The sequence below is a fragment of the Elephantulus edwardii genome, unplaced genomic scaffold (genome assembly GCF_000299155.1).
Source record: "Elephantulus edwardii isolate Elephantulus edwardi_28Jun2011 unplaced genomic scaffold, EleEdw1.0 scaffold00071, whole genome shotgun sequence".
Lineage (NCBI taxonomy): Eukaryota > Metazoa > Chordata > Mammalia > Macroscelidea > Macroscelididae > Elephantulus > Elephantulus edwardii.
The window spans coordinates 7,041,878-7,055,726 of record NW_006399821.1 but is presented as its reverse complement, the minus strand read 5'-3'; the positions used below and the strand labels follow the sequence as shown (position 1 = coordinate 7,055,726).

The 13,849-nt window shown below is 38.2% G+C and overlaps 1 protein-coding gene and 1 non-coding gene across 2 annotated transcripts in view; one reads left to right on the top strand and one right to left on the bottom strand.

The window, feature by feature from the left end:
- The first annotated feature begins 2,573 nt into the window (after nt 1-2,573).
- Nucleotides 2,574-13,849, top strand: part of GALNT2 (UDP-N-acetyl-alpha-D-galactosamine:polypeptide N-acetylgalactosaminyltransferase 2 (GalNAc-T2)) — a 161,045-nt gene continuing 149,769 nt past the window's right edge. The window contains exons 1-2 of the mRNA XM_006888756.1: nt 2,574-2,579; nt 6,045-6,135. Coding sequence (XP_006888818.1) covers nt 2,574-2,579; nt 6,045-6,135 — 97 coding nt within the window. The remainder of the gene's footprint in view (nt 2,580-6,044; nt 6,136-13,849) is intronic.
- TRNAS-AGA lies at nt 9,624-9,705 on the bottom strand. The gene has a single exon. It is a non-coding gene; the product is annotated as a tRNA-Ser (tRNA).

Genomic DNA, 13,849 nt, shown 5'->3' with positions numbered 1-13,849 from the left:
GGGGATAGATTGTGTGTTAATGAGGGAGATTTAGTGTAAATATATCCTGAGTCTTTCTGTTTTGAGATAAAAAGAGATTGAACAAGAAAATGAAGTGGAGATGAGGTCAGATAGATGCCAGGACACAGAGATCCTACCAAAGAACCATAAAGCAGAAACGGAAGAGACAAGGACCTTCCTCTGCCAGCAGAGGGAGAAAAGCTGCCTTCTGGAGGTAGCAGTCTGAATTAGGGCTTCTGGTCCCTTCTAGACCTCAGGTGGCCGAGTAGATAAAGAGATGTGTTGCTGGTCTAAAAGCACTTATTTAAAATCCACCATCTGTTTCATGAGAGAAAGATGGATTCACTCCTCCTATGTAATTTATAGCTTTTGAAAACCTTTTGGAGGGTCACCTATGAGTTGGTTTCAGCTCAATAGCACGTAAACATAATCACCACCATCAGTCTCCTAAACTGAGAAAATTATAATTGTTATCCACTTGTAGTACTTCTGTTAAAGCAACACTAGATTTCTAGGACAGTTGGCCAGATAGCAGGAAGAGTAAGGACCCTCGTTGATCTAGAAGTAGTAGTATATAACAAAATGATTATATAGTCACAGGCTTTGAACCCTACCTACCTAGCATGGACTTGGTCCCTGCCTCATAACTTACAAGTTCTTTGCCACATAAACTCTTGGTACTTTAGTTGCCTCATCTGTAAAATGGATGATAGTAATAATGCCTCATTAAGGTATGTTGTTGTTTTTGTGTACCGCCAGTCAGAATTGACTCAGCTGAACCTCTAGCAGGTTTTCAGGGGCAGTAAATTGCAAGGGAATAATTTCAAGGGAGATTTCATCTTAATTACATTAGGCATGTTATCATTAGGCACTAGTTTCTGAAGAAAGGACCTCTGGCTTGGAAAAATAGAGGGTCAGTGAACAAGAGAAAGGCCCTCAGTTAAAGAAATTGATGCAGTAACTGCAGCAGTGTGCTCGAGCCCAGTGTAGATTGTGAGGATGATGTGAGTTTGATTGTGAGGAAGCACCAGGAAGTTCTTTCTTCTGTGGTACATGAGATCACTTTGAGTCGGAAACATCTTGGTGGCACTGAAAAGCAGCAGTTTGGTTTAAATTGAGCCCTAGGCTGCCATCCCCACCCTGTCTAATTGAGGTTCATCCTTTCGCTTCTTTACTAGCAGCATGACCTGAGCAGATGAGTTATCTTTTGCAATATTTTTCTTCTCATAGTAAGATAGGAATTCTAATTTGTTAGGGTTATTGTGGGATGAGAGATTATTGAGGTATAGTGCCTGCTGAGAATATTGAAGTCCCTGGTCCTTTACTATGTTTGATTAAAACAGCATATCCATTCTATATTTATGGTGGTCATGGTTAATTAGGAGTCCTAGAGAAGGGAAACTGATGAATATTACCTATAAGCTAATAAATCTTGTATGGGGGGGAAAGGAAACATTTGTTTTCTGATAAAACATTGATAATTTATCTGAAATAGCAGCTTGGTGAACTCTACAAATAATTTTTTAGGAGTTGAAAATAGCCAAATATTTATTCCCCCACTGGCTTTTGATTTTATTCAAGTATAAGATTAAATGGTTTCATCTTTACATAATAAAACTCAAGCACATTGCCATAAAGTTGATTCTAACTTACAGCCAACTTTCACTGGGTGTCCAGGGCTGTGAACTTTAATGGGAGGAGCCATCTTTGTTCTGTAGAACCACTGATGAATTTGAACTGCAAAACTAACCTTTTAGTTAGCACAGCACACTGTGGACTGCACCACCATAATTTTGTGGTATGTACTTAGATAAATGCTTGTGGATGTTTTAGGGAAAGACTAAAAAATAGTGTCTATAAAATGCTGTAAGCAAGCAAAGAAAAATAATGTTTAATACTTAAAAATCTATAAAATATGACTCTGATAACTTCACTCATTACTATTCCATTTAGTTTTCACGTGTGTGTTTTTACATGGTAAGGCAGTTGCACTTACATGGAACCTGTACATAGAATAAGAGGAAGTAATTTGAAAAGAACAAAAGGCTACCACATGGTTAGGATAACTATATGCCAGGATTGTGTTCTTTTCCGTTATTCAGTCAGTATGCTGAGCAAATAATACAAGAAACTGGACTCTATGAAAGGTGCAGCGTCAGAATTCAAGGAGGATTCATCAGCAGCCTGCAGTGTGCATTTGCCACAACCTTAATTGCAGAAAGTGAAGTGGACTTGCAGCACTTACTGATAAAGATAAAGCACTTACTGCAGTATTGATTATACTGAAATATTAAGAAAACAAAACCCTTTACAACAGAACCAGTAAGCAAAAGCTAGATAAATGGGGGCAAAAAATGATGTCAAGGATTTAATTTCTTTGGATCCACAATGAGTGCTCTTACAAACAGCTCTCAGGAAATGAAAAGATGTGTTAAATTTAGCAAATTTGCGGCAAAGGACTTCTTTAAAGTGTTAATAGTCAGAGTTGTCATTCGAGAATTAGGGTGTCCCTCTTCAAGCTATAATAGTTTCAGTCATCTCTTACGGATGTGAAAGCTGGACAGTGTATAAAGATGTCCGTAAGTTATGACTTTGGCAAAGAATATTGAATAGACTACCAGGGAAAAAACCCACAAATCTACCTTGGATATTGTAAAGCCAAGATTCTCCTTAGAAGCATGGATAATAAGAACTTGTCTCTCTCACTTTGGTACTATTATCAGGAGAAATTAGTCCTTAGAGAGGGATGTCATACTTATTAAGGTAGAGGGGCAGTATAAAAGAAGAAGACCTTCAAAGATGTGGATTGACGTGTTGGCTGTAACTGAGCTTAACCTTATATCAACTGTGAGAATGACAAGGACGAAACAGTGTTTTGTTCTGTTATACATAAGGCAACTGTGCATCAGAGACAGCTGGAAGGCATGTAGTTGTTAGATTAGATTTCTCACCCCAATCCTGCATATTAAGATTGCAGAGAAATCGTTGCCAGTTGTTGTTCATGGTCATGAAGTCTGAACTAACATATAGCTTATCCTCAGTGGGTTGTCAGAGGCCATAAATCACACAGAAAGAGATTGCCCAGTTTTTTCCCCACAGAGCAGCTGGTGGATTTAAATTGCTTATATCCAGATTGGCAGTACAGTTTTAGTGAGTTTGAACTAGTAGTAAAGGTAAATGAAAAATTAATTTTTAGCCAAATAATCTCCATAATCAAAGCTTAAACACCTTTCCAAAATTTTTGCAGCAAAATTAGAGAAACTGGAAAAATCCGTTCTCAGAAACAATGTATTAGAATTTTGTAAATAAACTTGTTGTTGTTAGGTGCCGTCAAGTTGTAGGTGACTCATAGAGATGCTATGAACAAAAGACCTGGACACTTGTATAACTTTTTTTTTTTTAAACTTGTATAACTTTTGTCATTTCTCCAAGTTCATAGGGTTTCTGGAGGCAAGCTATTTTGGAAGTGGATGCTGCTTCACAGCTTGTTTTAATCAGGGAGCTCTGCCAAACACTGTCCACCATGGGTAACCATTCTCCCATTTGACACATCCGTGCTACAGTGTTTAGCTTCACAGCAACCATGAGCTACCTGTAAATAAACTAGTATAAAATTAAAAAATACCTCAAAAATATATTTACATTAACACGAAAATTTTAATGTACTTAATTATATACTATTACACTATGATGGGTGGATGGAGCTTGGATATCAGGCTAGAAGGATTGCTCTCACATGTACACAACTCTTCCATGTCTTACACAGTGAAGTCATCTTACACAGGTGCCCCTGTCTGTTTTTTCCAAGACAACCGTGATATGGTACACTAATTGTGAAGCTTCTATGCAAGAATGACAAAAGGAAGGCTGCCCTCTAGAGGTGGTGGTTGTTATCTGCCATTCAGTCGTTTGTGACTCAGTGACTATGCACAGTAGCTTTAAACTACCCTGTCCTGAGCCAATCTCCAGCACACCTACTCCCATTACTCCTGTTACTTTGTCAGTCCATCTCATCTAGGTTCTTCCTCTCCTGTGCTGTCCAACCTTCCAAGGATGATGTCTCTCTCCAAGGACTGGTCCCTCCTGGCAACGTGCCCAAAATATGTGAGATGGGGCTTCCAGGGAGTAACTTGGTTTCAGCCTCTCCAGAACAGACTTGTTTGTTCTCTTGGCAGTCCATGTATGTTCAGAACCCTTCTTCTTCTTCCTTTTTTTTCTTTTTTTGGTTCTCATGTACTCCATTTTTTTTAAATTTTAATTTTTTAATTTCAATAAACATCTACAGAGATTTTGGAATTCCATTCATAAAAATATGGAATGCTTCACGAATTTGCATGTCATCCTTGTGCAGGGGCCATGCTAATCTTCTCTGTATCATTCCAGTTTTAGTAAATGTGCTGCCAAAGCGAGCACTCAGAACTCTTCTTCAGCACCACAACTCAAAGGCGTCAATTCTTCTTCCATCATCCTTAGTCATTATCCAGTTCTCGGATGCATAGCAAGTAATTGCAAAGACCATGGCCTGGATCAGGCACGCCTCAATCACTAGATTGACATAATTTCTCTTCAGCACTCTGGAGAGGTCCTTGACAGCACATTTTCCTAATGCAGCTCATCTTTTGATTTCCTGACTGCTGGTGCCAAGAGTGTTAGTTGTGGAACTGAGCAAGATGAAATTATTAATAACCACAGTCTTTTCTTTATCTATTATGGTGCTGCCAGTTGGCCCAGTGGTAAGAATCTTTGTCTTCTTGATGTTGAAATGTTATCCATATTGAAGACCTTGACATTCTGCAGCAAACACTTCAAGTCTTCTTCAGTTTCAGCAAGCAAGGTTGTGTCATTTGCATAATGCATGTTGTTGATCACTCTTTCTCTGATCCTGATGCCACATTCTTCTTTTTAAAGTTCAGCCTCCTGAATGATCTGTTCCATATATAGATTGGAAAGGTATAGAGACATGACACATCCCTCACACACTCTCTTACTGATTTTTTGAAGCTTGCTCTCCTCCGATAATGGCTTGCTGGTTTAAGTAGAGGTTTTGCAAAAGCACAATCAAGTGTTCTGGAATCCTCATTCTTCTCAGTGTTAGGCATAGTTTTTTTTTTTGTGATTCACACAGTCAAATCCTTTTGAATGAAAATGCAGACTCTTGGCAGAAGTTGTATTTGGAAAATATTCATCACTTTTTCCAGGCTCTGAGATGATGGTTCTCACAGATCTCACTTTACATTTGAAAGAACGTTAATGTTTCTAATGGTAAAATTGTATAGCTGACCAGCAGCATGTGCTAGTCTGAAGACCTGGTCCCTTCAACTGCTTTTAATGGCATCTGTAAGTGAAAATGGCTTGTTGACAGGACTTGGCACGCAGAAACTTATGTGAGGCATTTACTAGCCATTGTGTGTTTGTAATTTGGATTATGTAGTAGACTAATCAGAGGTATTTAGCTTTTATTACAGATAACAGGTCCCAATCTGAAAAATGTGCTTAGATCTGTGGTTGCACACTTCTTATTTTCATTTAATTGAATATCGATTATTTATTTTCTGTAATTAAATTACCCACATTGAATTAATTTTGCCAACTTGCATACTGTATTCTGGTTTTACACTGAGTCCTTCATTTGCTGTCCTGTGCCCCTGGTAGTCAACGTTGGAGAAAGCCTGAGAAACAGCTTGGCAGGTCCATTTCCCTCCAACCCTTGTAGTCATTGGAAGTAAGCAAATCAGTTGACAACCCTCTGAGGAGAGTCTGACCCTAGGCTGTCCTTAAACCATTTAAAACGTTTAGATAGATAGCCTCCTAACAGCTTCAGTTTAACCACAATGAAATGAATTGCCATGCTTTTCTTTCCTTGATTTTTCAAACACTCGACAGGTTCTGGTGCAGATATCCTTAAGGCCACAGCTGCCTTTTTTCTGTCTTGCACTTCTAGGGCCTTCTGATGTACCTGGCACTGTCAGCTGGCTGTATATTGAACTGTTGTGGCAAAGTGTGCTTCAAGAGCCAATTTATTTAGTGTCTTTGTTTCCCCCTAGGAGGACTGGAATGAAATTGATCATATTAAAAAGAAAGACATTCATCACAATGGTGAAGATAAAGCACAAAACATGGAGACCCTGCCTCCAGGTATGACAGCTCACTAACAACTCCTGGGCCTGCCTAGTGAGGAAGCTGAAGATTGGTGGTGGGAGTTGACTTTGTTTTGTTTTGGTGAATGTGGTAGAGAAAGCAAATGGTCTTGGGGTGTGTGAGTGGGTTTCATTTATGATCTAAAATAATGGTTTTCCAACTTTATTTTTTTTTTCTATAATTATATTTTATTAATTTTCATAAACATTTACAGAGATTTTGGGCTTCCACTCATTCATTGTTGCACTGGTTTTCCAACTTTAGATTTGGCCCCAAGTAGTGAAGAATTTTAATGGAAATTGACCACATTTTTAGAAAGAGAAAAATGCAGTAGAATTGAAAATACTGAATAAAGGAGCTTTGGTGATGCAGTGGTTAAAGTGTTCAGCATTTGGAACTTACAACCGAACTGTGGGAGAAAAGACATGGCAGTTAATCCTATAAAGCCTGAGAAACCATATGAGTCAAATCTCTTCTGTCCTGTCGGGTCATTATGAGAAGAAATAAACTGCTGGCACATGTTGATTACAAGATGATACATGTTGAAAACAACAAGCACCAGTCTGTGAAATTTTTTTTTTGATAGAAAATGTTTCCACATTGTGCTAGGTCATGAAATACTGCTTCTCTGCTTTAACAAATCGCAGGAAGACAGGCTCTTCCATTGTCACACCCCTGTCATCCCAGTCCTGTCTCCAGAGTGGTCTTTTATTGTGTTCAGGGAATGTGTGTGTGCGTGGTGGGTATATTAGATTTGCCTCCCCCACTTTTGCCTTTGCACTCCTGGATGAATCATGAAGCCCTAAGTCTGACGATCACTACATATGTAAAATAGATATTATCTACACTGGAGTGTATCAGAATAGAAGAGGTAGCTATGAATACTTCGTTGTTATAATAATAGAGAACTAGGATCTAGTTCTCTGGATCAGTGAGATACTTCCTACAGAGTATCCTCCATTAAAAAGTCAAATATTTTAATTGGCGTTTGAGATGTATAGAGAGAAGAAAGGCAGAAAGGAAGAAATCATCTGTAAGGGGTATACTAAAAGTGACCATTCAAAATCTTATTCTGTTTAAATTCTATGTATTTCCTGGGTCTGGCTGTTATATTTTTTTTATCTCCAAGGAAGTGAGGTAGTAATTATTGCCCTGTTTTCTTGAGATTTTACTAATAACTTTTGATAAATGCATCTCTTTATCCCTCAAGACCACTGAATCAGAACTAACTTATAGATGACCCTAAGAAGGTTCCTGAAGCTGTAAATTGCATAGGAGGAAATTGCACATCTTTCTCCTGTGGAGTTCTGGTGAATTCAAACTGCCAGAGAAGAATAGCCTTTGGGGTTAGTGGTACAGCTCCCTATGGACTATGCCTCTAAAGCACCCTTGATAAATGCTTATTCTTATTTTAAAAACATTTTGTGGTTTGAATGAGTTTGCAGAAAAAAATAATTTCCCACTCAGCAATTTATGTGCTTTTTATTTCAAGATAATATTTGCAGGTCCTTGAATGTAACTGTACTGTTCCAAGTTCTTCCCTGGATTCCCCATTTCCGTTTTCTCTTTTTCTTACCTTCTGAGTTTTGTATTTGGGGGAAGTGTTGCCTTTTGGTTGCTCATATGGTTGAGTTTTCTGAGAAGCACTTTATCATAGATACCATTGTTTACTTTCTCAACCTGTCTTACTGAAAGGATCTCCAGCAGTGAAGAATCCTCAGATTTGAAGCTTGTCTAAATGATGGTCTTGGGGATCTGCTGTCAGGCCTGTAAGTTTGGTCTTTTTATGATTTTGTTTTGTCTTATAGTTTTTCACCTTTCTTTGCAAGACTGTGTTGTGATCTCAGTCAGAGTAGTCTGTAGTGGTAGTTGGACACCATCTAGTTTCTGGTTCCCAGTAGTAGAAACAGATTCATGTGGTCTATTAGATGTTTGAACTAATTGCTCCCTTGAATCTTTAATTTTCTTCACTCTTCTTTGCTTTAGATGAAAAGAGAGCAATAATTGCAAAATTTGATGACCTTTTGCAACTTTGAAGACCCATGTTGCTACTCCAAGCAGGATGTAGTGTATTGTCTTCATGGAGGATCTTATGCCAAGTGCCTTTAATGTCCCCTGAGACTAAACCCGCAAGCTCAGTGGCTCAGTCCCACAAGGTGTTTGGTTATGACTAATAAATTTTCATAACTTTGCCACCTGTGTACTCTACTATATGGATGGATATATTCTCTGTGCATACAAATACATATACAGATATATGTTTTGCCAGTCCTACATGTGCTTGTGAATGTACTCCCATATGCCATTCCACACCTGCTTTGCTTTCATATCTACCTGTATATCCATTTGTAAATTATTGTTATTACTGTTTTTGCAGAATTCTGTAACTGTTACTGTCCTTTATTTACCGCTTTAGTGTCATCTTTTGCCTTCTTTTTTTATTGTGATTTTAACAGGTTTAAAGGATAGTTTTTCATCATTCATTGTTGCATATTTTCCTCCCTACTCCCTCAGTTCACTTTAAAAAAAAAAAGAAAGAAATATTGATTCATTGTTGCATAATTTCCTCCCTCCCCCATGCTCCCTCAATACAAATACACTGTTATGTACTTCTTATTCTGGACTGCTGTCATATAAATAATGCCTAATTATATATTCATTTTAAACAGTTCTTTCCTTCATCTGTTCCAATGTGGTGTTCACTATTTATCCCCTCTTTTTTTAATTTCCCCTCAACCCTCATGCCAGATTTGTCCTTTTCTGACTAAGATATTTAACTCAGCATAATGTCCTCCAGGTTCACCCAGGTTGAGTAATGTCTTATGAGTTCCTTGTTTGAGAATGTACCATAGTTTTTCTATCCATTCATCTGTTGATGGACATAGGTTGCTTCCATCTCTTTGCTATTGTGAATAACTCAGCAATAAACACAGATGTGTATATATCTGTTTGGATGGCAGCTCTGATTTCTTTAGGTTATATTCCTAATAGTGAAATTGCTGGGTCAAATGATATTTCTATTTTCAACTTCTTGAGACAGTGCCATACCACCTTCCATACTGGTTACAGTATTTTACACTCTCAACAGCAGTGAATGAGGGTTCTAATCTCTGTACAACCTCACCAGCATTTGGTGTTCACTGCTCTGTTGACCTTTGCTATTGTTACTGGGGTGAGAGGATATCTCATAGTTGTTTTTATTTGCATCTTTCTGAGAGGTAGGGAATTAGAACATTAATTTTTTTCCCCCTTTTATTCTGGGCGGGGTTTTTTTTTTTTGTTTTTTTGTTTTTTTACTTTGTAGTTCATGAATTTTTTTAAAAATAAGTTTTGGGGCTTTTTAATTTACTGGTTTGCTTATAAAGTTGGTATACATTGTTTTTCACACTGAATCGTTCCAATTTTTTTTTTTTTAATTTGTTGTGTGCAATAAAGACTACTCCCCTCTCCAAAGGTGGTTAACACTCATTTTCAAAATGTACTGATGCTGTGAGCAGGATTTGAACCTGCGCAGGGAGACCTCATTGGATTTCTAGTCCAACACTTTAACCGCTCGGCCATCATAGCTGCAACTTTCCCATTTCCTTTACCCACCCATCCCTCTACCCATAAAATTGTGCAACCCTATAATTAAGGCCCTACTCATCTTCACCCCTTTGCTCCCCTCCAACTTTGGATCTTCATGCATGTTCTACAATAATGGGCTTATACAGTATTTTTCCTTATAGGACTTAGTATACTTAACATAAGGCTATTCAGTCCCTCCCAAATTAGAAGAGTCTTTCCATGTCTGTTGTCCATTTTGTGATTGGGTTGTCAGTCTTTCTTGTGGAGTCTCTGTAGGATTCTGTAAACTTTTGTTAATGAGACCCTTGTCTGAGATGATATTTTCAAAGTGTTTCTTCCTAATCAATAGGTTTTCTTTTCATTCTCTTGGGAAAAGTTTTTGAAGCACACAGGGATTTAATCTTTGATCATCTACTAGTGTATATTCTTCGTGTGTGTTTGTCATCTGAATGTCGTCTTTGATGTAGTGTCTGTTCATATCCTGTGCCTGTTTTGTGATAGGGTTGTTTACCTTTTTCCTGTTGAGGTGCTGGATTCTTTTGCCTTACTCATGTTGTTTATTCACCCTTTAGTTATGTTTACTTTGGCATGTCTACTCTCTAGTGATTTTATTTTGCCAAAAGGCTGGTTTCCTTTATTTCCGTGTGTGTGTGTGTGTGTGTGTGTGTGTGTGTGTATGTGTCTGTAGGGTAGTTTGAAATCTTAACTCTTCCTAAACCAGCATACATGTCATTTTTTTCCTTTAGAAGTTCTTTTGTTATAATTTTTAAAAATTTTCCAGGCATGACGAACATGACTAGAATTTTGTGATCTGTGAAAAACCACTGGACAGAAAACTGTAGAGTTCTCTTGTGTGAGTGGGTTATTTGAGAGTCATTGTCCTGTACTGTTAAAAGATTGTGGCAGGTATGAAATGGTACTGGTGAACCTTCACTAACCTCACAAGGAGGAAGAAACCTCATCTACAGCATCTACAGCATCCACAGCATAAAGGTAATTCCAGTGAGGTCAGACATGGCCTCTGTACTTCATACTTTCTTTGAATAATTCTAATAGCAGCATTCCCACAGCTTTCTATACTTCTCTGCTTGAGTCAATAATTCTTCGCAGTGACCACACAGAACTCATGGACAGTACTCATGGTTGTGGGACTTATTTGGGGAAATTACTCATTTGAAGACATAGCTTTTTTAGTTATGACAGCTTTGTCCAAGGTATGTTAATAGGCAGGCTTCTCTCTGACCCACACTGGAAAAAGTTACAGAACTCCTCTAACTCTTCCAAGTACATGTCAGAGGCACCCCCACTGTGTCATTAAGTCTTGGCTCAAAGCTTAGCTGTGTGTATTGGAAGCCCACAGTTCTGTCCCATATTTGTATCTGGTTCTTTGCTACCATTATTGCTGCTGCAGTGGTCACAACTAGTTTCTACTATCATGTGGTCTCATGGTGTTTCTCCATTTTTCGTTCATACAGGGTGCTTAGGTCCAAAGGACAAGCTACACTCTCTGGTTCTTCTTTCTTGACTGTATTGAAATTCCTGTTTTCCTCCTTTGAGCCAGCCCAATTTTAAACCTTGTGGGGATGAGAGAACAGACTAATCCCCATATTTCCATTCTACACTTCTTATTTCCCTGGTCCCATCCAAAAGTGCCATTTACCTTATTTACATTATTTTGTTGTTGTTGTTGAGTCTCTTGTGACTCATACTGACCTGAAACCTGCTCTATTCTGGGTCAAACTTATTGTCTCTTACTCACCTACCCTCATTACCCCAGTCTCTGAAACAGTCTGCCTCATCAATGGTCTTCCTCACTTGTGCTGTCCCTCTACCCTTCTGGCATGATGCCTTTTCTAAGGACTGGTGCCACCTTGCAACATACCCAAAATATGTCAGAGGAAGCTTCAGAATCCTTGCCTCAAAGGAGCAGCCTTATTTCACTCTCTCAAGGGTGAACCTGTTTATTCTCCTGGCAGTCCATGGTATGTTCAACACTTTTCTTGAGCACTGTAGCTCAAGGCATCAATTATCTTTCTGTCATCCCTAGTCATTGTCCAGCTTTCTGACACATAGAAAGTAATTGTCAGAGTTATTAAATAATCCTTGATGGGCCATAAAGACCGCACGTTTGCACAGTCCTATCCAGCCATTGCCATTTACTTCTGCAATAGCAGACCTTTGAATATGCTGTAAACAATAAAAGAGTATAGTAGTAGAGGTAGAGAGGAGAAGCCACCCAGAATGAGAAGAAATAACCACAAACAAGCATTCATTAATAATCAGAATGTGCAAAGTATGAAGTATGAGTGTGAGAAAACTGGAAGCTGTCAAAAATGAAATGGAATGACCTACACTAGGAGAAGATCAAATAGGTGAATGGGATCTTCAAAGAATCAAAGCTCTATGCACATCCAAAAACTTCTCCAACAGCGTAAAAAGGGAAGCCACAGACTGGGAAAAAGTATTTGGTAATGACATATCAGATAAAGGATTTATATTCATAATTTATAAAATACTTGTGCACCACAAGGTAAAGGTAAATAATCCAGTAGAAAAATGGGCACAGGATATGAACAGACACTTCACCAAAGAAGACATTCAGATGGCAAACAAACACATGAAGAAATGTTCAAAATCCCTAGCTCTAAGAGAGATGCAAATCAGAACAACTATGAGATATCATCTCACACTAGTCAGAATAGCAAAGTTTAATAGAACAGCAAGCAACAAATGCTGGCGAGGTTGTGGAGAAACTGAAACCCTTATCCACTTTTGGTGGGAGTGTAAAATGGTGCAACCACTGTGGAAGGCGGTTTCTCAACTTTCTCAAAAAGTTGCAAATAGAGATACCATTTGACCCAGCAATTCCATTACTGGGAATATACCCCAAAGAGAACATAACTGCCATCCAAGCAGATATATGCACACCCATATTTATCGTGGCTTTGTTCACAGTAACAAGGAGTTGGAAACAACCTAAGTGCCCATCAACAAACACATGAAGAGAGAAGCTGTGGTATATTCCCACAATGGAATACTATGCTGCATTAAAAAACAAAGAACTGATGCAATATTATTCAAAACGGGTGACCCTGGAGGACATTATGCTGAGTGAAGTATCTCAATCACAAAAGGACAAGTACTGCATGGTGCCACTGTTGTAAAACAGGACTGACATCAGGGTTGGGTGGAGACTGTGAAAGATGTATACTGCATTGAAACAAATGAGAGAGAAAACTGTTTAAAAGGGATATGTGATTAGGTATTTTTGTCATGGAAGGAGTCCAGAGCGAAGGCTGCTTAGTGCAGTGGACCTGGGGGAGGGTTTCTAAAACAGGGAAAGAATTTTTCTTTTACTTTTCCAAGAGGGTAGTGTACTAAGGGGAGAGGGTTTGGAGGGGAGAAAAGTGCAACAATGAATGAATGGGGGGGGGAATTAGACAATGAATAAAGAATGTCAATTAACAAAAAAAAATGAAATGGAAGGAATGAAGATTGACATTCTAGGCATTAGTGAACTAAAATGGACTGGTATGGGCCATTATGTCGCTGAAAGTTACATGATCTCTTACACTGAGAATAAAAAAACCAAACACTGAAGAATAGTGTTGCATTCATAGTGAAAAAGAATTTCAAGGTCTATCATGAAGTACAGTATTGTAAGTGATAGGATACTATCCATACTGATACAAGAAATAGCTAGTAATGTGACTGTTATTCAAGCATATGTGCCAACAACTAAAATCAAGAGAAGGTAGAGGGTTTTGACTTTTTCCATCTGAAATTGACCAAACATGTAATAAAGGTGCATTAATAATAATAATTGGTAACTGGAATGCAAAATTTGGAAGTAATATGGAAGGAATGGTACTTGGAAAGTACAGTTTTGGTAACAGAAATGAGTTTAGACCTAGAATGATTGAAATGTGAATACTCAATGGTTGATTCATCACAAATATCATTGCTCCTCCCTCATTTTTATTATAATTTGTGTGAAGTTTACAAAGTATTTTGGTTATCTATCCAATTATTCATGTACATTTTTTTTGATGTTTTTAAAAAAACGTTCTGCAAACATCCTCCACCCTTCACTCCGTGATTCCCTACTCCTCTCTTTGGACATTTGCACACATCTTACTAGTTA